Consider the following 21,233-nt stretch of genomic DNA (forward strand, 5'->3'; position numbering starts at 1 on the left):
TTGGTGCCTGCTTGCTTCTATTACCGTAGCTTCCAGTTAAAAATGCAATTGAATTGATGAAGAGATTTTTTAAAGCTGCCTTTTTACAGCTTTTGAGATATGATTCAGCATTTGAGGTATGATTCAGAATTATGGAGGTGGCTCAGCCCTATGAATGCTTGGCTTTGGCAGGTTCAGAACCAGCCTGTACCGTCCCTTGTCTGACTACTGAGGCCTGTCCTGTCGCTGCTTGATGAGTAGACATCAAGAAAAAGGAACAGGAACCATCACAACCACTCCAACAACAGCTGCAGCTGTCTGCTACCCATCCAGGAAGTCTCTTATTTGCCTCATTTCTACCACTGTTGTCCAAATTCCACAGCCCTTCCTGGAAATGTCATCCTAGCGCTGAAACCTTAACAAGATTGTATGTGCTGGTTTAACAGTATACAAAGGCATACCACTCACATATAATGGTAGTAGTATTCAGAGTTCTATACAAGATTAGGAGTATTTGTGGATTCTGAATTCCCTAATATTGAAATAGAAATATTAAAGCAATCAGTAAAGGGATTTAATTAAAGTAGCAGTAATTGTTTCAAGACATCTTTCAATGCACAGTTGGGTCTTCTTGTGTTACTCAATGAATGAAAAGTGTTTTCTAATAGGAAGCGACATTCAAAGTAAAATCATACTTTATTGTAGGTTAACTAGGCTTAAACAAAGGTAAATGTTTCTAATTTGGGTGTTTATAAAAGCTTGCCTTTATTAACAAATGTAGAAAAGTGTCAAGAATTTATATTAAAGTAGTACTTAAATACAGAATCTCCAAAACTTTATGAAAAACATGCTAGGATACTTCTTTTTTGGTAAAAAAAAAAATCAACTGCTTACTGCTATGTCTATTTTAAAAAATTGTGCGTTATAGCCAAGTGCTTCCTTCCGTATACAGAAGACTAGCAGGGGGTGGATTGGCCCCACTACTACCACGCATGCATTGTATATAACATAGTATAGTATTGGGAAGAGCATTCTATTTTGGTAACTCTTCTATAACGATGCGGGAAACTGAGTTCCATCCAGTTGAAGCGTCTCCTCTTGGGTAATCTGAGCAGGTGCCAACCCAAATGGCAACATCCACCAAGCCGGCACTGATTCCTTCACATAATCCTTCCACTGTTGGAAGACAAAGCACATCTCGTTTTTACTCAAAAACCATCAGCTGACTAGGTACAGGAGACAAAAGTGCAGGAGAGGGAGCTGAATAGATCATTCATCATCGGAACTCTGCAGTGAGTTCTCCTTTGGCTGCTGCTCTATCTCCTTTCCAGAGGTAAGGCTACCAGGAGGTCTATATGCTGGTGGATACCTGTGAAGCTGTTTTCAACTGCAGGTCCATCCAGGTCAGTATCATTTATTCACCCTGGCACTGGCTCAGCAGCCTCTTAAGCAGAGAGCTTTCACATTACCTACCACCTGATTCTTTAGACTGAATTTGGGACTTTCTGTATGCCAAGCAGATGCTCTACCACTGAGCCAGGGCCCTTCCTCACGATGCTGAAGCCTAGGAGGTGTAGGTTTGGAGAGGATTGATTACAGGACTATTAAAAAGGAAACTTGGGGACTGAACTGGAACCATGTAGCCACCAGCATTTTTCTTTGCTCAAAATGAGGAGGCTGAATCGTCCGGCCTCATCTGTTTCATCAGTGCATTGCGCTACGCAAGGCAAATCAACCTTTGCTGTAAAAATTGATGGATCTGTATACGTACCCGAAGAAGTGCGGTGTATATTAATCGTGGAATTTAATTCTGGACTTCCTTGGTCTAAATAAATTATAGCCTCAATAGGAAGCGGCCCAGAACACTCGGCTCCGTTGAATGTAAAATACCAGCGCTGACAACAAGCATTTCTGCATTTGAGGCGAAGCGATCCACTGAAGAGAACTCTTAAGGCACTGTTGGTCCGCATCTTTGTGAATGTGCATTCCTGTGTTTCAAAGAACAAGAACAAGGTGTGTGTTGAAGCTACTGAAATTTTTCACAGTTAATGCACAATATACTTTATTCTCTTAATTGTCCCGGTTTCTACCACCCAGTTTTCGGCTGGTGCATGCCACAAACTTCAGTTATGCTATCTTGCAGCAGATCCACAAAAACATTCCTTTACTAGTAGTTGCCGTTTTTTGTTGTTGTTATTCTAAGGTAATGTATCGGAAATTCAGATGCGGGAAATCTTTCAGAAGGCTTCAAATCTTTGCAGACTTCAAATATAGCCGTCATAGAAAATTGGATCTTCCATTCCACAATGGCTGGAATTCGAAGTCATGGTAGATTCTCTTACAAGACAATAGATATCATGGTTCAAAGGAAGAAAAGAGGGTATTGTAGGAACGATATCTGTAGTTAATTTTTCTCCTTAGGAAAGTAACAGAACTAGTTATTTTTTAATCTAACCACAGCAAGTGAGGATGAAGTGTTAACCAGCAGGTCACTAAATGAAAAAAAATGTATTACATTCCTGGTTCACATATAACAAAAAACGTTGCTTGTAGTTAGGAATGAGTTTTATGAAACCCTTAAGCATGTGTGCTCCATTCCTTTTCTTGTACATGGCATAGAAATAGTCACATTCCACTTTCACACAAATTATATATCACAACAGGGCTAATTAGTACCCTTGTTTGGTAGGCATTTATCTGCTGCTTTGTCGCCCCGGTATTTTAGGATTAATTTTATGTCTCAAGCTGGTTCCCTGGAGAGGTAGCATAGAAATTTGCTGAAGAAATAAATAATAAACACATGTATGTTAAACAAATAAACCAGAGATTTCTCTGAATAATGACGGTTTCTGGTCACTTCAAAGCACTATTTTAATGCTAGAGAATCAACCAGTTTGTGGCTTAGACATAACAAAAATAATTTGCCACAAAAGCAGAAATTATCCACTTAGAAGTCACATGTTAAGGGAGCATGAAAGCCCATATATTTCCAAGACTTGCCTTTGTACTAACCAACTATGCTAGCTACAAGATTTTTTTTCTAACCATTTTCTAACCATTCGTAGCCTTTTTATCTGTGATAGGTGATCAAACTATCTATAGTGAAGCGTTCCCCACCAGATGTTACAGTTTTCAAGTAATGAATAATTACAGCAATAAAAGACAAGTATGTACTAAAGAGTTGATAATATTATCTGAAATGGTCTATGAAAATTGGATTTAATAAAAGATTGCTACAAGTGCCACAGAATCCAAGTTGAAGGGTCATCTAATCCAACCCCCCTGCAGAATACAGGAAATTCACAACTACCTGCCCACCCACAGTGACCCCAATTCCATGCCCAGATGATGCTCCCCCCCCCAAAAAAAAACCACCAGAAAAGCCTTCCTTTCTTTATACTATTATTATACCAGGATATTCTCCCCCTTCCCCTATTTTTAAATCCTACCACCAGAGGCTTATAAGGGGTTGTCAGTACTTTTAACCAGGCTGTAACTACCAGTATTTGCCTCCCTAGCAAACTTACCCCTAGACGTTAACAGAAGATTAGCCAAGCCAAATCCTTGTAAGTTCTCTTAACACATATATTTAGCGCATTATAGTCAATTGTGTTTGCTTACTGCAATCTTCCCGAGGTCTATGCCGTAGTTCAGAGCACTCCAAGAACACTGTTTATAGTTGGGAGTCCAGGATTCTTCAAACGTCTCTCGCACACATTCTCCTTTCTCTCCTTTAAGCCCATCTCGACCGGGGATTCCAGGGGTCCCAGGGATACCGTTGACCCCAGGATTTCCATCTCTCCCAGGAACACCGTTCGGTCCTTGCAAACACATCCCATTATACTGAAAAACAAAATGATTCATATTTGAATGGTGAAACTAGCCGTGCAATACTGAACAAAATCGAAGTGGTGCAAAAATGCTGAAGTGTTTCTTCCCCTCCCTTTATAACCTAGTAAACTGGATTCTGAGCCTTTAGCTGCTACTGCACAATGCTCTGGGGGCTCTCTTTCTACAGCAGATTTGGTCTTCAACAATACATGGATGATGCAGACTGGAAAAGGAAATTATGATTCTGCTACCTTTGTCAGGAGAATACAGAGGGATCCTAATCCAAGTTATACCTTTCTAGGTCCCAGGAATTAATGGGCTTAGAAAAGCCCACTCTCACACTAGAAATCTCCCAGCCTGCCCTGCTGCTGCTTGACATACATCTTTCGGTGTATCCTATGTCACATTTGGCCTGAATGGATGCCACATGTTGTTGAGATGCATGCTCTTCGCTCTGCGGGTTTGAATCTGTTGGTTGTTCCCGATCCCTGGGAGGCATACCTAACCTCGACCAGGGCCAGGGCCTTTTTAGTCCTGGCCCCAACCTGGTGGAGTGAGCTCCCGGAAGAGCTGAGGGCCCTGATGAACCTGTCACAGTTCCGCAGGGCCTGTAAGACAGAGCTCTTCCACCAGGCATTTGGTTAAGGCTGGGCCAGGAAGATCGGGTCCCTCCCTGTGTAGGTCCTATGTGCCGAACATCTGGGCAGGAGTCAGCCCCTCAGGACAGCGGTTGGAGCGGTGGTAGGAGTTTGTTGTTGGGTAGGGAGGGGTAGACCCCGCCACTGGGGCCGCTTCCCTGCGGCCTGCCAAGAGCACCCGCCGCCTCTGTGAGGCAGTGGGCATGCTTGGCAGGCTGTAGGGAAGGGAAATCCTCCCCTTTGTGGCTGCTCACCTGGGACCTGGCAGGTGTGCAGGTGGAATGGCGGAGACTCACAGACACGCTGGCTCCAGCAGCCAGGCATGTCTGTGAGGCGAGGGGTGAGCTCTCAGTGAGGGAGGGCAGGAGCTACAGGGGCAGGGCCAATCAAGCTGGCCACACCCTGATTGGCCCTATTCTAACTCGGACAGCAGGACTCGTTCCTCCCCAAGGCCATTTTCACAAATATAAAGAGGAACCATGGAGAAGGATGTAAACTGCCATGAGCCGGCAGGGCCCGAGAGTGGCGGTTGACAAAAGCTACTATAAATAAATAAATTCTGTTTAGGATTATACTGCCCTTCTCCCTTGGGTACCAAGAGCAAGCGCTATGCATGATCTTCCCCAAGTGCATATTCACTATTTTGCACGAATTGGGCAATGTACATATTTCAAGCTTTTGTGAGAGAGATCCCAAAAACCAAAATGTATTGTAGGTAACCATTCGTGTTTACTGACACTAGCAAATATTCATGTTGCCCTGTTCACTCAAAATAGTGATCACCAATATTTACTTTTATTAAGGGGGTTTCGATGTCACCTCATCAGAGACCTGTTCAAACGAGCTTACAATGCATTAGGGAAGCCGCTAGGCAAGGCAGGCATTCCCAAAATGTAACTCAATAAAAGGGCTGTCAGGATGCTCTTCGGTTAAAGACCGACTAAATTACCTTGTGCAGAGATAAGTGATGTTTGCTGTGTACTTTGATTGTTATCACTTTGTATTTCTTCCACATCTTTCCTCCATCTCCCTTTGTATTATTATTACTATTATTGAAGTTATTTTTAAATCTGTGGCGAGAAACTGATAGTACTAGTTGAATAGCGACCAAGGAAAAAGGGAGTGGATGTTAACAGCAGTTTGATATCCCTGCCGAGCTCTTTCTTTAGACGGGAGAACAACGTATTCCTTGTTTTCTGATGCACTTTTGCTGCCGGATCTTATAACCGTGAAAGGAGGTCACCTTCATCATTGGGAATAAAACAGCATTTGGGAAAGTACAGCAGTGGGGGAACCATTGTAATAATAGATCAAACAAGAGGCCAGAACTTGAAGATGCGGTGAAGAATATATCAGAGTAATGGAAACTATTCAGGCAAGAAATTATTTCTGAAGGAGTCACCAAAGGAAATAATGTTTTTCACGAAGAACACAGAGAGAAAAAGATAACTTGCCCCAAGGGGGAAGTGACTCACACAATAGACTGAACACTTTGGGCAGAATATTTTCTGTGTTCACAGCACCCTGAAAATTGTGCATCTTTTTGTCAGATTATGGCTGTCAACCCTTTAGGTGGCAACTGGCGATTTCCCACTATTACTGTCAATCTACAGCCAACCAAAATCAGTTCCTCTGGGGAAGATGGCTGCTTTGGAAGATAGATTCCGCTGGTCCCCTCACCAAACCCCGCTCTTTCAAGGCTCCACCCCCCCCAAATCTCCAGGTTCTCCCCAACCAAGAACTGACAACCCTATATGACAGGGGTAGCGTTTGCTGGCAGGGGCTCTTGGGAATTGTAGTCCATGGACATCTGGAGGACCACAGGTTGACTACCCCTGCTATATGACATTCAGCAAATTCCAGGCCAAACAAGACAATATGGACTCCTACTGATCACAAGGACAACGATGCCATAGGACAGCACTTCTCCCACCTTCTGTGCCACTGCAAGTATAAAACTGCTAGGAGGGGAGGGGGTGCAGCTCTGTCAGCACTTGATAAGGCGCAGGGAGTGGGAAACAATAACAGGTTTGGCCAAACTGTGGCTCTCCAGATGTCCATGAACTACAATTCCCATGAGCCCCTGCCAGCACTGGAGAGCCAGTTTGGACACCCCTGCAATAGTGCTTCAGGAGGATCAAGCCTTAGTACGGTCATTCAGCAACCTTGTGGCTAAGACAAGGACAATGTCATGTCTAGTTCAACCCTCACAATCTAGTGCTATTCAGCACAGTATCCTTTTGCCTTGTTTGATCTTATTTTCATGCACTGACTACAAGTTTCTCTTGCCTGGACAGATTTAACATTCTGATTGGTGTCAGAACCCCAAGGTTTCTCTCAGGTTCAAGTTACCTGAAGTGTAGCCATTGTTAAGATTGTCTGAGCATGCTGTAACCCTGAAACTCCTAACTGCCTCTCTATTCATTATGGTATCAATGTCGTAGCTGTTCCTGTGTTCTCTAAGGCCATTGCCGGGGCTGCTATCTGGCCTATTATGCACAGCTGCCGAAATGGCGATTTCGGGCCACATGGAAAATGTGGAGGGGAAAGACACAAAGCAAACTGCTTATGTACGGGACGCAATGGCGGCAAAACCCAGAGTAACTGATTATGCACGCGGTGACCCCAGTGCCCCTTCTGGTTGCACCCCGGTCGCCTGGAAGCTCTGCTTTCTTCCGTGTTTCACTAACACGGCTTTTTTGGCGGCATGCACCGAATCTGCAGCCGGCGCCGTGCGTTATCGGTGATTTTAGGCAACGTCATTCCACCCCGAATGCGGACCTTACCCTCCGTGCATAATGGGTCTCTGTCTTGGCTGAACTCCTAGCCTGGCACCTGGAATGGGGGTGTTGTGTCTAAGGGGGGATTGTGAACTTGCTTTGGAGGGAATAACTGGTGGATAAGAACTGTTGCTTGTGCCCTGGTCTTTCGTTTCGGCTATGTGAGTCCTGGAAGAGCTGCTTGAATAAACTTTCAAGAGAAGTGTTTATTTCAAGTCTGTCATCCTGACAATTGGGTGTGATATCATCACCAGACAAACGAAATGGTCTTAATCCCGAGCTCTCCCACGCAGGAAACCCAAACCTCCACAGCATTACATTCTGTTTTTGAAAGGAACTATTTCCCACAAACACTTAACTCAGCACGGCTCCTTTGCCTTTCTCCTCCCATGCATATATTACTGGCCAGAAGGGAACGTGGTGACGGGAACTTTAGACATAGTCAGCCAAGGCCAGCTCTGCTGATGTGTTCCACACGGAAATGAATGGCTTGAGGGAGGAAAAATGTCGAAGAAACCAACTATCCATTGCCCTGAATATTCATACTCGGGGAGTAATCACAAAGGGCAGAGGAACTCTATCGCCTTACTCATCATCAGCTGCCGGGAAGTCCCACCACATCAGATTATACAGCTGCCTTTCTTTCAGCGTTCCAGCTGCGGTTGTGTTGGCAGACAGAAAGAGTTCTCCCAGACCTTAACAACTGACACAAATCATAGAATCATAGAATCATAGAGTTGGAAGGGGCCATACAGGCCACCTAGTCCAACCCTCTGCTCAACTCAGGATCAGCACAAAGCCGTGTTGCATCCAGTTTGGGCAACACCATAAGCCCCGTTCCGTTACTTCAGCCACACCCAAGTTAGGTTGGGTCTATGCTGTCCACTGCAGGAGGCCACCACAGCCTGAGGTGGTGAAATATGCTGTCCTTCTTCATACTCCAAATAGGGACAGCAAATGTTAAATGTTGCACATCACAAGCGAAGGTTCCAACCCTGCTCTTCGCTGGCACAGTAGAGGTTGGATCCAGCCAACTTTTTCCCCAGTCTGCCTTGCCTAATGTTGCTTCTTATTGCACGTGGCTCTGGTGATGGTCTCATGAACCCCAGCAGAATATGTCGGGTGGTGAAAGGGGGTGCCCCCCTTCCCTTGTCACTAGTGGAAACATTGTTTGGATCCAATCCTAAATTTTTGGATCCAATCCCAAAAAATATTCAGCATTGGGAAGCATTTACAAAAAGAACACCCACCACCACCACCTGCAACCTGAAAGGGCACTGGCCAGTCTTCCTCTGTCGCTCTGCTGCTTGACCAGGCCTCAACCCTGTTGTTGGGTGAGCAAGATGAGGCTCCCTGTTTCTTGCTATACACACAACCATGTTAATTATTTATTGCATGGCATATGTGCACTTCAGTCAGGAGAGCCGGGGATTGTCTGGCTGCCGGGCAAGAGCCATTTGGAGGTGGTTTGCCACTGCCTGGCTCTGCCTCATGACCTTGGTATTCCTTGCAGGTCGCCCTTCCAAGTGCTGGCCAGGGCCTGCTCTGTTTCACTTCCGAGATCTGGTGGGATTGGGACTGCCTGGGGTGTCCAGGTCAGGTGTCATGTTAAGGTACCAGTTGGGCACCCACTTGAGCTACAGCCCTTCCAATATTCAGCACACATGTAGGAATGTTGGCCCAGTTCCAAAGAGCCACTGGGGATGTAGCACACCGCATCTTGCGTGCCAAAGTCCACTGCAGGGGTCTCATTTAAACTGGGCAAGGTTAGCGCACCAAAGAATGACAGGCCGGGCTGACGTTGCCCTGACTGGCTCTTAGGGGCCGGGCACAAGCAGCAGCATCACCAGGAGAAGTTCTAGCGCACGGCCATTCCAGTGCCAGCCTCGAATTGGGTCCTCGACTCCCCAGCAGAATTAGGGTCTTGCACCACATCTGAGGACTGCAGAGGGCGGGCGCATGCTCTCTACTACCTGCAGCAAATATCGTCGAATGCTCTCGACTACCTGTAGAAAACGGGGACCACAGAACCACGCCCCCTCCCCTCCCCTCCCCTCCGGTCTACTTTATGGCGGGCAAAGACTCCCCCCCTCCTCCCTGTTGTCTGGCCCCAGTTCTGCCGCCCCCTGCTCTGCGCGGCGGGTCGAGCCGTGCCAGCCAGGGCGGGCGGGGAGGGGGGGGGCTTTCCCTCGGCGCCCCCGGCCCAGGCAGCCCCGGCCGCCGCTCCCTGCACTCACCACGTCCACCACCTCCCGCTGGCGGAGCGCCTTCGTCTTCCCTCTGGGGCTCTCCGACGCCGTCCCCGCCGGGGGCGCCGCCGCCAGCAGCAGGAGCAGCAGCAGGAGCGCCACGCCGGGCGGAGGCGGCGGGCGAGAGGGCAGCGCGGCGGGCGAGAGGCGCGGCATGGTCGGCGGCGCGGAGGAGTCGGGCAGCGTCTGCCGCGTGGAGGGATGGATGGATGAATGAGCCCTTGACGGCTCCGGCCCCCTCCCAGGGGACCGCCAGGAATGCGCCGCCGGCTGCGCCCGGCACTCTTGCAGCAGCCACAGCAGCAGCAGCAGCAGCAGCGTCCTCCGGGCAGCCGAGTTGGGGGGGGGGGGGGAAGGCCGAGTCCCTCCCGCCCCACTTCGCGGGATCCGGGGGAGGGGGCAGCTGGAGTCCGGCGACGGGCTCGGGGAGTTACGTCGGCCACAGACTTTCGGCTACCGGCTTCGCCCACGAAGCACTGCCCGAGAGCGGCCACTGGAGGGCACAGGCCGAGCCCGCAACGCCGCCCCTCCGGCAGAAGCCTGGCCGCCCAGCGCCCCGCTATGTTGCGGCCAGGAGGAAAAGGAGTCCTGCGCTGTCGCCTCAGGGGCCTCAGTACTCCTTTTCCCGAGACGGGACTTCTCCAGAGCAAGGCCTTGCCCCGTCCAGACACATCTCTTGCGTATAATAAGAGGCAGGCGAGCGCCGGGAGGAGCTCCCGGTTGTCCGTCTCTACGGGCAGTGCTGCTGGCGGAGGGGGGGGAGGAGCTACTCAGGTGGAGAGCCCCACCACACTCCCGCCTATCCTGCTAAGAAGATGGGGATCGCTGCCAGTCGGATCTGGGGGGAGGGGGCAAGGGTCTGGTTCTCTATCGGGCAGCTCAGTATGGTCAAGGGTGGCCGGACTGGGGACTGGGAAATCCAGGATCAGTTCCGTGCCTGTGGCGCGGGACCTTGCTCCTTGCCTAACTTACAGGGTTGTTGTGAAGATAAAATGAAGGAGAGGAGAAGGAAGTCAGTTGCTTTGGGTCCCACATTGGGGTGAAACTCAGATGTAAATAAATTTGGTCAGCTAAAATAATAAATGTGTGAAAAACGCAAAGTTTTCATTTCTTAGAGGAAAATAGGGTATAATAGGGTATAATAGCCAGCTTGGTGAAGTCACTGCAGTGGTTACGAATAGTGGCTACTAATCTGGCGACCTGGGTTTGATTCCCTGCTCCTCCACATGTAGCCAGCTGGGTGAGCTTGATCTAGTCTCAGTCCTGTTAGAGCTGTTCTCACAGCAGATCTCTCAGGAGCTCTCTCAGCACCACCTGGATTCTTAGAACAACTTCTGGCATACTATTAAAAAATTAAAGGACCTGCTTAGCTGTTTGAACACTTGTTAAGAAGAAGGACTTATAGGATTGTGACAAATAACTATCTTCATACAAGAAAAAAGATCAACACTAAAATATAATTAAAACATAATTTTATGTTTGCTTTATTCTTTTTTTTTCTTTTTTTGCAGTGGTCTGCCACTAGAAGCAGCGCCAGTCCTTTCTGCATCACCAAAATGTCACTGCAAGAATTCTTTTTACACAGCTGGTGAGGCAGCTAATTGAGTACTTGGACAGAATACAACCTAATTACACTCAATTGAATTTTCACGAGAATATTGAAAAGTATAATGATATCGATCCAAGCGAACACGTTGGGATTAGAAGGACCAGTGGGATGGAGAAAAGTGCCTTGTAGGACTGTGTTATGTAACAACTATATGTAAAAAACAAACAAACCCCCTCCTTCCTTAAATCTAACTCACACAGAGAGCAACATTAGCAACTAGTAATACAGCACATATGCTCATTAGTAGCTCCCCATGCTAGAAACCGCTTTGCCAATTTATTTTTGCTTCTCATGGCAACTTTTATCAGGAGCCCTACTAAGAGACATAAATGTGCTGCTCAACCTGCATTTATTTCTATTAGGTAATAAAAGACTTGTACTTACCTGTAATTGTACTTCATCAAGTGGTCTTTCCTCCTTTCCTCACCATGGACCCCCTGCATCTTTTTTTTGTTTTTGTTTTGTTACTATGGGTGCCACAAAGTGAGGGAAGAGTACCCCCTCTCCCTGGTCATGTGATGAGAGGAAGGAATTCCAGAGCACTCATTGCTGCATTTATAGCACTAGACCCCTTCAGCATTTCTGGCCCTCTCTGTTGGAGCCAAATGGTATAACTGGTGCCCTCTTAGCTGCATCTCCTCAGTCACAAGCGAGGACAGAAGAGGATGTGTGCTGAAATACTTGAAGGGCTCCATATGAATCCTATAAAAATGCCCAACCTTTTCTGAGATCGATTGCAAGGCCTAACCTCCGAGATGTTACATAGCTAAAAGCTTCCAGAGGCCTTCTTAGTCTTCTTGGCTGGAGGCTCAGAGGATGCTCTCTGAACTGTGTGGCAGTGGTGGGGCCAAACGTGTCAAACCCAATGAAGTCGAAGTGGGCAACTTCTCCAGAACTGATGGACAGAGGCTTCAGGACTTTCAACACTTTTTCCCACAACGCTGCCTTTAGCTTAGAAACTCTGTCTTACCCTACCCCCAGCTTTATGGGTGAATTGGATGTATATAGACTTATTGCATGTATGCATATTATGCGCTTCTCCTAGACAAAATGGAAAGAGATTCTCATCTGTCTGCACCATTTAAACCCTACAAGGGGTGCATTACTTAAGGCTTTTGGGGCCATTTGAAACTCTTATCTAAGATGCCAATAGTCATCAAACAGTCTTCTCACTGAAACAAAACAGATGGGGTCATAACCTTCTCCTTCGGCAGCAAAAGAGGAACTGAAGGTGGGGGCGCTGCTGCATGAGAGCATGGGGCTCTTGGGTGTGAACAATTCTGAGTTCTGGCACACAGCACCCCCTGGAAGGGTAGGCTTGCTCATGCACAGTCCCCATGTGGGACTGCACATGTCAAAGATGAAAAGCGGGATATAAATGAATGCAAATGCATAATTTATTAAAGACAACATTGTTGATCATACAAGCTATCTGGCTTGTATGCCATTAACTGAAGAAACCAACCTCGCTGACTGTTGTTTATGACTGTAATTTTGTGGCCTGATGAAATCACTCAGAAATTTTTCATCTTAAGCTTCAGTTGGATACCCATGGAAATAAGGGAATCTTTGTAAAAAAAAAATCAGTTGAGTTGCAAGGCTCCGGTAAGTGCATAGTTTTCAAGAGAAAAAATGAATAGGAAAGTTAAGCTGGGGTGTGTGTGCAAAAATGAGGGAATATAAAGCTGGTCTAAGTTACAAGTTCCCTTGGATGCCAATCCTCATTTTTTTGCATACTAAGAGTAGAAAGTGATCACTGGCAAAGGTTTTTGTTCACAGACAAAACACCACTGAACACAGCACCAGTAGCTGATGGATGCAGAGATTTCCCGTGATGTTGAGTTTTAATGGCTTAGCATGTTGAGAGTGGGTGGTCAGACTTCAAAAGGAAAAGTGATTCTTCATCTTATTCAGCTTTCATTGCTTTGCAGAAGTCTGTTTCATTTTGCCGCATCAGGAAAACCCAGGAAAATCTTGCATTCTGCTGAAAAGCAGTTGGAAGAGAAGGCTCTACATTTTTGCTTTGAAGCTGATCCACAAATTTCAGACAAGTACAACCCACATCCTCTGCTGTCTCCTGCTCTTTGCAGGTGGTCAAGCCGTGTTAGGGTTTAAGGAAATGCCGAAGGCATGAAAATTCATTCATATGTCTAACTAAGAGGCATTTATTTTAACTTTGGAAACATAGGAATTAACTGATTTAAAAAAAAAATCCACTGCTGATTTACATTGAGAGCTGATTCATGCGTAACAGAAATCTCCCTAAAAGCCTGCAGTGTACAGCGGGGATAAAAAGGCAAATTCAGAGCGAGGAATACGACTGAAAATAGAATTGCAAGTAGTATAATGTCATCATGAATCTATGGTGTTTCTTCATTTAGGATATTGTTCAGTTTTGAATGGGCCATCCACAAACACATCGTGCAGAATTGGAAAATACACAAGAGACAAATACAATCATAAGGTTATATGGGGCCCTCTATTGAAAAAAGAAAAGGGGACTTACAAAGCCAGACCTTCAGTTTAAGCAAAAAGAGGATATATTTGGGGAAGCAGGATAGAGGAAAATAATAGAGGCTGGTGTAGAGAGCACAACGGAAAAAGTCGCCCAGTAAAACTGATTGGCAGTAATAATGGACAAACAAAAATGACAGGTTATACACAGTGGCACTGGGCCATGGGGATAGTCAAACACAAGTCATGTAAGTATATTCTACTAAGACCACACATGTCATCACAAAACACTGCAGAAACTCATTAGACTGCACACAGTGATGTTTTAGCTGGTCCTTATAACTGTTTTTAAGTAGTTATAAAAACTATATATCTAATAGAAGGCAAACCTGTATCAATGACTTCTAGTCACAGTGGATAAAATGGAATATTCATATTTAGAGAAATGCTGGGAACAAAGGACAGTTATTTCCACCAGACCATGCTTGTGAACTTGTGATCAGCTAGTGATCTTTATTGAAAAGCAAGTGTCAAACTAGATGGACTTTTCTTTGTTTAATGCAATTCCATCACTATTTAAACAAATAGCTATCTTTCTAATCTTCTCACGAACAATAAGAACACGCGTGTCTCTTTTATAGTATCGAAAACTTTATTGACCCAGATAGTAAAAATAGTTGCTAAAAATGTGTACAAAAATTTCAATTTACAAATATGTCAGAACAGAATGAACAAGCAGGTTGTTTTCCTCCAGTAATATATACAACGTTTTCAGTATCTCCTAATGTCTGCAAGGCATGTATCCTACCACACCACTGAACATAGACTGAGCCTTCCAACAGAAGAGTCACAAGTCAAAGGAAGCATTTTAGCTTCAGGCCGGATACATGCTATTGTATGCTGAAAATGAGCACCTAGAAAGAACACCAATAATTTTTGTTTAAGGCAATAAGTTACAAAAGGTAAAAATGTCAGCATATCATGGAGGGAATTTTAGTCTGTCAGAACCACCTTCCTTATTTATTTGGTAGTTGTATGACTTTTCTTTGCAGTAGTTTTATTTTACTGTTCAAAAGACAGCCCAATAAAGCTAAACAAACTGGAAAACAGGGCTGCCTATCATCAATCTGGGCATGCAACTTTAAATTCTTATTGTAGTAAATACATTGTTGTGGTTGTTAGGTGAGAAGTCGTGTCTGACCCATCGCGACCCCATGGACAATGATCCTCCAGGCCTTCCTATCCTCTACCATTCCTTTAAGTCCATTTAAGTTTGCACCTACTGCTTCAGTGACTCCATCCAGCCACCTCATTCTCTGTCGTCCCCTTCTTCTTTTGTAAATACATTGAAGCAGCCCTAAAAGTTATAGTTTCACACAATAATGGCCAAATCTGATCATTCATCCCTCAGGTAAGGATGCTGCAGATTTTGCAGCGAACCAATTCAGCAGTCAAACTCTCCCTATTCAGCACTCATGGTTAAAGAATTAGCAGATCAAGGTTATGTTTACCTTGCAGCAAACAGTTCAAACAGCTGGTGAACGGGTATTCAGCTGTTCTGTTGGTCAAAGGCAGACTCTTCACTATGAAGAGGAGCAGCTGGGAGTCAGGTTTTGATATTCTAGCACTTCACTTTATCCTACCGTTGCTGCACTGGAACATAAGACAGTTTCAGGGGAGAAACAAAAGCTGACTCCCAGCTGATGGGAAAAATCAGCTGGGAGCCAGCTTCTGATCCACTCATGCCCCAGTTTCTGTGAAAAGATTGCAAGCAAGGAGAGAAATGCTAATGGCACACTCCATTTTCAAGGTACTGCTGCTTCATTGTCCTGAAGAGGAAACTGGGCTAGCCTAGGATGTGCTGACAAATGCTGCTTGTGTCCTCTAAAGCAGTGGTCCCTAACCTATTTATCACTGGGGACCAGTCAACGCTTGACAATTTTACTGAGGCCCGGGGGGGGGGGGTAGTCTTTTGCTGAGGGAGGTCACTGCCACTGCCTGAGCCCCTGCTCTGCTTGCTTTCTCACTGGGCCCCTGACTTCCCGCTCCCCACTGGGGGACGCTGCTAGAAGCAGCTGCGCAGTGACATGCCGAGGGAGAGCCCCAGCCATGGTGGCCGCTGGAGAGCACCAAAGGTGAGCCAGCGGCAGTGTGGCGGGGCAGCCCCCAAGGCAGCAACCTGGGAGGAGGACGAGGAGGAGCCGCGGCCCGGTACCGACTGATCCATGGACCGGTCCCGGTCCCCGGACCGGGGGCTGGGGACCACTGCTCTAAAGGAAATCTTGCCCCAGGTAACATCTGTTCTTCTGAGCCAAAATCAGGATCTGTGATTATAAGAGATGTTACTTCCTAGTGGCAATAAAGGAAGGTGGACTAGATGGTCCATTCCAACTCTATAATTCTAAGGTTTCCCTTCACCAGGACTTTGGAGTAGAAGCAAAGGACCTTACTGGCATCTGGGAGAGGAAGCGAAGGTAAGCCACTTTGCAATTTCTTTGGGTAATGAAAAGCGGGTTATAAAAACCAACTCTTCTTCATCTTATCTCTTTGCCTGCAAGCTTCTCATCTGCCTACTCCAAGTAGGGAGGGGCTGAACGTTTTTCTCCAACTGGCACAGTGAACAGCTCTTAGAACCACCAACTCCCTGATCACTACTACCACTCAGAATATGAGTCAAAAGAGAAGGGATGTACCAGCATCCCTAACTTCAGTTAGTCACAACTGTCCACATGAAAGACAAGATCCAGCTTTAGTGCCACTACCAGTTCTGGTTTCACTGATGTGCCCTGAGCAGTTCCTTCAGCCATGCTGAGCATGTGTCCACTTTTCCTGAATGAGAAAGTACTGCCCCCCATGTTTCAGGACCACATAGCATAAAGCTGCTGACCCAGAATATGAACAATGTTCAGACAACCAGCATCCCAACAGTCACAACCCAATTGAATTTATAGGGGAGAAGCTTGAGACTCCACATTCTTAAAGGAGACCCCACTAGTATGGAAGTAAGTATTTAGACTAACTGTAAAGCAAAGTGCAATTTATATAACTGCCTACTAGGCCAGTACAGTATATCCTACTAGGCCAGTACAGTAAGAAAACCACGTAGAACCACCAAGAGCTACTGGGCTGGATCTAGCTAGCTTTTTCACTCAGTCTCAGTTATTTCTTCTGACTACAGCCAACATCCTACATGCCTTTTGCACACACAGACCCACAGTCACCTGCATAACCTACCCAGCTTCCCCTATTTTCATTCATGGAAAAGCTAGTTGGATCCAACCCACTGAGTGTAACCCAACTGAGCTCATTAAAGGTTGTGTACACAATTTCTGAATGACTTCTTTCTTCTTTTAACCAGAATAACTTTTAAAGCAACACCAGCTGTTTTACACTACTGGAATAAAAGATAAAACTGAGGAATCCAAATCTATACCTAGAATAAACCAGCTGATCTGCATATTCCACTAGCAAAATAAAATGGGAGAAGAACCTTATTTCATCTATTGGTATTTCAAAAGAAATACAACATTTGCAGGTGCCAAATATTTGAGATAAAGTGAAATAATAAGATCTGAAGTTAATTAAATGGAAACACAGAATTACATGATCTCTGACAAACCACACATTTGTCTCCCAGTTCAAGACAAAATCCTGCATCCATAATAAAATACTGCTTTTAAATGAAAGCTGAGGTTGCTTTTAGTCTAAACCTTTAAAGGCTGGCTAGTCTCCCACAGAAGTAAGCTCTCGTGTACTGAGGACGTCTGACAGTATATTGCCAATCAAAGGTATATTATGTCTGGACAGAAAGAAGACAACAAGCAGAAGACAAGGTGGACTGCCATGCCCATTTGTGCAGAATAAATGACCTTGAAAATTAAAGTTATCAATATCAAGCACCAAATTCAAAGGTACCAGAATGGAAATGTCAGTGCTGCAGCAGTTAAGAACAATAACATGCGATGTTATTGTTCTTAACTGCTGAACTGCAGCTTATTCAATTCTCTTCCCTCCTCCATCCCAAGACATCACTCTTGCAAAAATGAGAAAGAAAGAAGACTGAGGTATATACTAGCATAAAATACATCTTCAGTAGTGCAAGAGAAACAGCAGTTTTAGCTACTTTCAATTGCAGTCTAATTCCAAAATCCCTTTCCATTTCAGTGTGTAGACTACCATTAATGGACCAGAAACATATGAGCGTTCCACAAATGCTTAAAAAGTTCTGCCAGAGATGGCATCCCAACCCAGACTCTGCCTAAACACTTGTGAGAAACATCTGCACCAATGATCCCCAATGTTCCTGGTACAATTTAGCTGTAGAACTTAAAGACAGTTGCACAATTCTGGTGGGTGCTGAAGGAGGGCATCTTTCTCAGCAAAATCCTAGGGGTGTTTGTGTCAAGAGGAGACATTGAGGTTGATGCAAATGATCAGCAGCTTTCTTAAGTAATAGGAAAGGACTAGAGATCCCTTCACAAGCAAGCTAGAGATATTTGGTAGGGAAGACAGAAAAGCCAACAGAGAATAACTTTTCAGCTACAGGAGTTGCTTGCATAGGGTAAGTCCCTTTTGTTACACCACACAATCCTCACTTCTAAAAATCTAAGTTTTTGTCCTGTGCAACAAAGCAATTTATAACAAAGATTATTTAAACAGTAGAAATATTGCTAGCGGAGAAGCTGAAACAAATACATCTTGCCAATCCTTTTCAAAATATTGAACCCTTCCCTCATTACTTTAATAGAGCTTGACATATAATACTTATTAAGTGGTAACATATCGATTGCTCATCTTTTGTCTTAAGCTTACTACTCACTTTTAGAGTTTAAATAGGAAATTATTGCTAGGCAACCTCACAGTACAAATTTTACTTTTCCTGAAGTGCAAACAAGAGCATTATGCTTCTTCAGAAGGCACAATGCACAGTCATTTCCAGTGTCAACACAGAATCCGTTTCAGGAACTGAAAATATCCCCATAATGCTTCCTTTTTTTTAACCATTGGAGCTGTGACCAGACTCTGGAGCTTTTCTGGAATCCGAAGATAAGTGAGGAAGTAGCAAGACTGACCCCTTGGCAGTCTCTGGCTGGGAAACATCAAGGTGTGGATGACTGACTTGGAGTGGAAGACTTTCAATAACGTCACTTTTAGGAGTTGTCCTACATGTATACAAAAAGAAATGTTCTACAATGAGACAATCCAAAGAACAGGCAATAAACTAAATTAACCTATTTTTAGTCAATGGCCTGGATGTATTTCATCCTGTATATATGCTTTACGAGTGTAACGCTACATTTTCAGTTGCCTGCGTCTCCTGATAAAGATGTCTGGTAGCAAATCTAAATCTATAAGTAGACAGAATAATTAGCTGGATTCATCTTCAACCTCAGTATAAGTCAGCTTGTTGTATCCTTATATCCTAAGTAAAGAAGATCTGAGTTCTTACTGTACAGCCCAGATCAGGGAATTCTTATGCACACGTCAACAGTCTTTGCCAACAACATGATTTGGCATAATTTAGTGATGGTCTAGAAAAGGTGGAGTGTTGGGGTGATAAGATGTAGAATCATAGAATAATAGTTGGAAGGGACTTCATGGGTCATCTAGTTCAACGCCCTGTACTATGCAGCCATCAAAAGCTTTTCATTTGCCATGTCAATACAAACCTAAGATTGTGGTGGTACTTTCATCATGTATACATCATTTTAGCCAACAATACACTATGTTGATATTTATGCTATTTGTGCTCATTAGAACCAGTGAGATGGGTCCCCATTTCAGAGAGGTGTAACTGAGGCAAAAGGATACTGAACCACTATGGCAAAACCAAAGAAAGTTTCTCAAATCCAAATCCAACATGACTGCACCAACTATTACAATGCTTTCAGAATCCCTGCTTAATAATCTAAACTGTATCATCATATTCCCACTACAATTAAACATCACTCTGCTAATGTTTTCTATATTGGTTCCTGATCAAGTCCTTTAATGCAGCTCCATACTTTACATTGGCTACTGCCTGCTAGCTATCCAAACCACTGCACTTGATATTCAGTTTTCATTGTGTGGATCTCCCATTAAGAAAACTGCAGAGAACAGATGAATGAAACCACCCACCCCTTGCAAAGATGATACACTTTCCTGAGCTAGAAATGTGTTTTTGCACAGTTTATAGTCCCTTTGCCATTATTTCTGAGTAAAATATAGGCATCATCTTTTAGAAGGGCATGCAAATATATTTTTAAAAGAAAGAAAACGAAGACAGCCTGACCTTCCTTCAAGCATCCTCTTCATGCTTTCACATACACTGATCATGTCTTGTGCACTGTCCCCCTTCCTCCTCTTTTCCATGTGCTCCAAAGCCACTCGAGAGCCAGGTGACATCTGCAACGCGCTGTGTTCACTGCAGGCACGTCCTTCCTTCTCCCCTTTTTGGCTGGGCACCCCATCTGCTTCTGTTTCTTTTCCAGATGTTTCTGGACAGCTCTTGATTTCAGTGAAAGTATCTTGGCTTAAATAATCATGGTTTGCGATTGCCATGGCAGAGGTCCCATGATTAGTTGAGACCCCAGTACTAGTCCCCATAGACTTTGAGATCACCTTCAGTTTATGAGAGCTGGATTTGTAGTGCTTCTTCTTATGCTTAGCTTTAGAATTGTGCTTTAAGAAAAATTCACAGGACTCTTGCAACACTCTCCTGCTTTCACTTATAGGACTGCGGAGGTAAAAAAGGCAATACTTTAGAAGATGTTCAGATAACAGTAAGATCTGAAAAAAATGTCAAAACTACCATTTTTCAAATAATGGCAGACCACAGCCTACATAATTTTAATTTCTATGGAGCAAGTCTACTGAAACAGGGACATATTGTTTTTCATTTATACAACACTAACTTGAACAGTCCTATGCAATGCAGTGTTCCTGAGGGACCACCTCCCTGCTTGAGCTCCCCTCAAAGAGCTTTATGCTCCGCCACAACCAACTGGTTAATGATCCCTGGCCCTAAAGAAGCCCTCCTAGCCTTAACCAGGGCTAGAGCCTTCTCTGTCCTGGCCCCGACCTGGTGGAATGAGTTCCCGGAGGAGATCAAGGCCCTGACGGAGCTAAAACAGTTCTGCAGGGCTTGCAAAAGGGAGCTTTCCCACCAGGCATTTGGATGAGACTGAGCAAACCAGCAACTTCTACAGGGCCCCTTCTCCCTCCCTCCCTCCCAGAAATCCACTCATATGTTCTGCTCTGGAGCTGTTTGCATTGTTATAATCCGTTACCTCTGTTATAGTTTTAATGTTAATATTCTTGTTATCGTTATGAAAAACTAAGTTCCATGTTCTGTTTTCTACATTTTATGTAAACCGCCCTGAGCCTCAGGGGAGGGCGGTATATAATTACAAAAAAAAATTAAATAAATTAAAAAATCTGTCATCTTCCCAAGGCCCTGTGAGTTGGGCAGTTACTAATTACACTTGGAATAAAACATCAATGGCGAATGCTTGACATCTGTTGGTCATATTTTAAAAATCACATAGTTCTTCAGCCCCTTATGCATAATGTGAAATAAATAAGGGGGAAATGAGAGAGAGGGATTTGCCCAAGGTCATTCAATGAACCTTTTTCTGAGCTGGAGTATGATCTCAGAATCCAAATCCAATATGTAACATCTGTATGACAGATCCTCGCTGGCCAAGTCACA

At 44.8% G+C, this 21,233-nt stretch overlaps 2 protein-coding genes across 4 annotated transcripts in view; both read right to left on the reverse strand.

Moving 5' to 3' along the window:
• Positions 1-656: 656 nt before the first annotated feature.
• On the reverse strand, positions 657-10,218 carry CTHRC1 (collagen triple helix repeat containing 1). Its single transcript, XM_077351743.1, has 4 exons — positions 9,466-10,218; positions 3,601-3,822; positions 1,751-1,967; positions 657-1,155 (listed from the first exon to the last, which is right to left on the reverse strand). The coding sequence occupies exons 1-4, from the start codon at positions 9,631-9,633 to the stop codon at positions 1,013-1,015; spliced, it is 750 nt and encodes a 249-aa protein (XP_077207858.1). The 5' UTR covers positions 9,634-10,218; the 3' UTR covers positions 657-1,012.
• A 3,955-nt stretch (positions 10,219-14,173) lies between these two features.
• Positions 14,174-21,233, reverse strand: part of FZD6 (frizzled class receptor 6) — a 28,099-nt gene continuing 21,039 nt past the window's right edge. For all 3 annotated transcript variants that reach the window (XM_077351746.1, XM_077351744.1, XM_077351745.1), the window contains exons 6-7: positions 19,815-20,258; positions 14,174-18,702 (exon numbers count right to left, since the gene is read on the reverse strand). In XM_077351746.1, coding sequence (XP_077207861.1) covers positions 18,537-18,702; positions 19,815-20,258 — 610 coding nt within the window. In that variant the 3' untranslated portion in view covers positions 14,174-18,536. The remainder of the gene's footprint in view (positions 18,703-19,814; positions 20,259-21,233) is intronic.

This window comes from Paroedura picta, chromosome 9 (assembly GCF_049243985.1).
Source record: "Paroedura picta isolate Pp20150507F chromosome 9, Ppicta_v3.0, whole genome shotgun sequence".
In the NCBI taxonomy this organism is placed as follows: Eukaryota; Metazoa; Chordata; class Lepidosauria; order Squamata; family Gekkonidae; genus Paroedura; species Paroedura picta.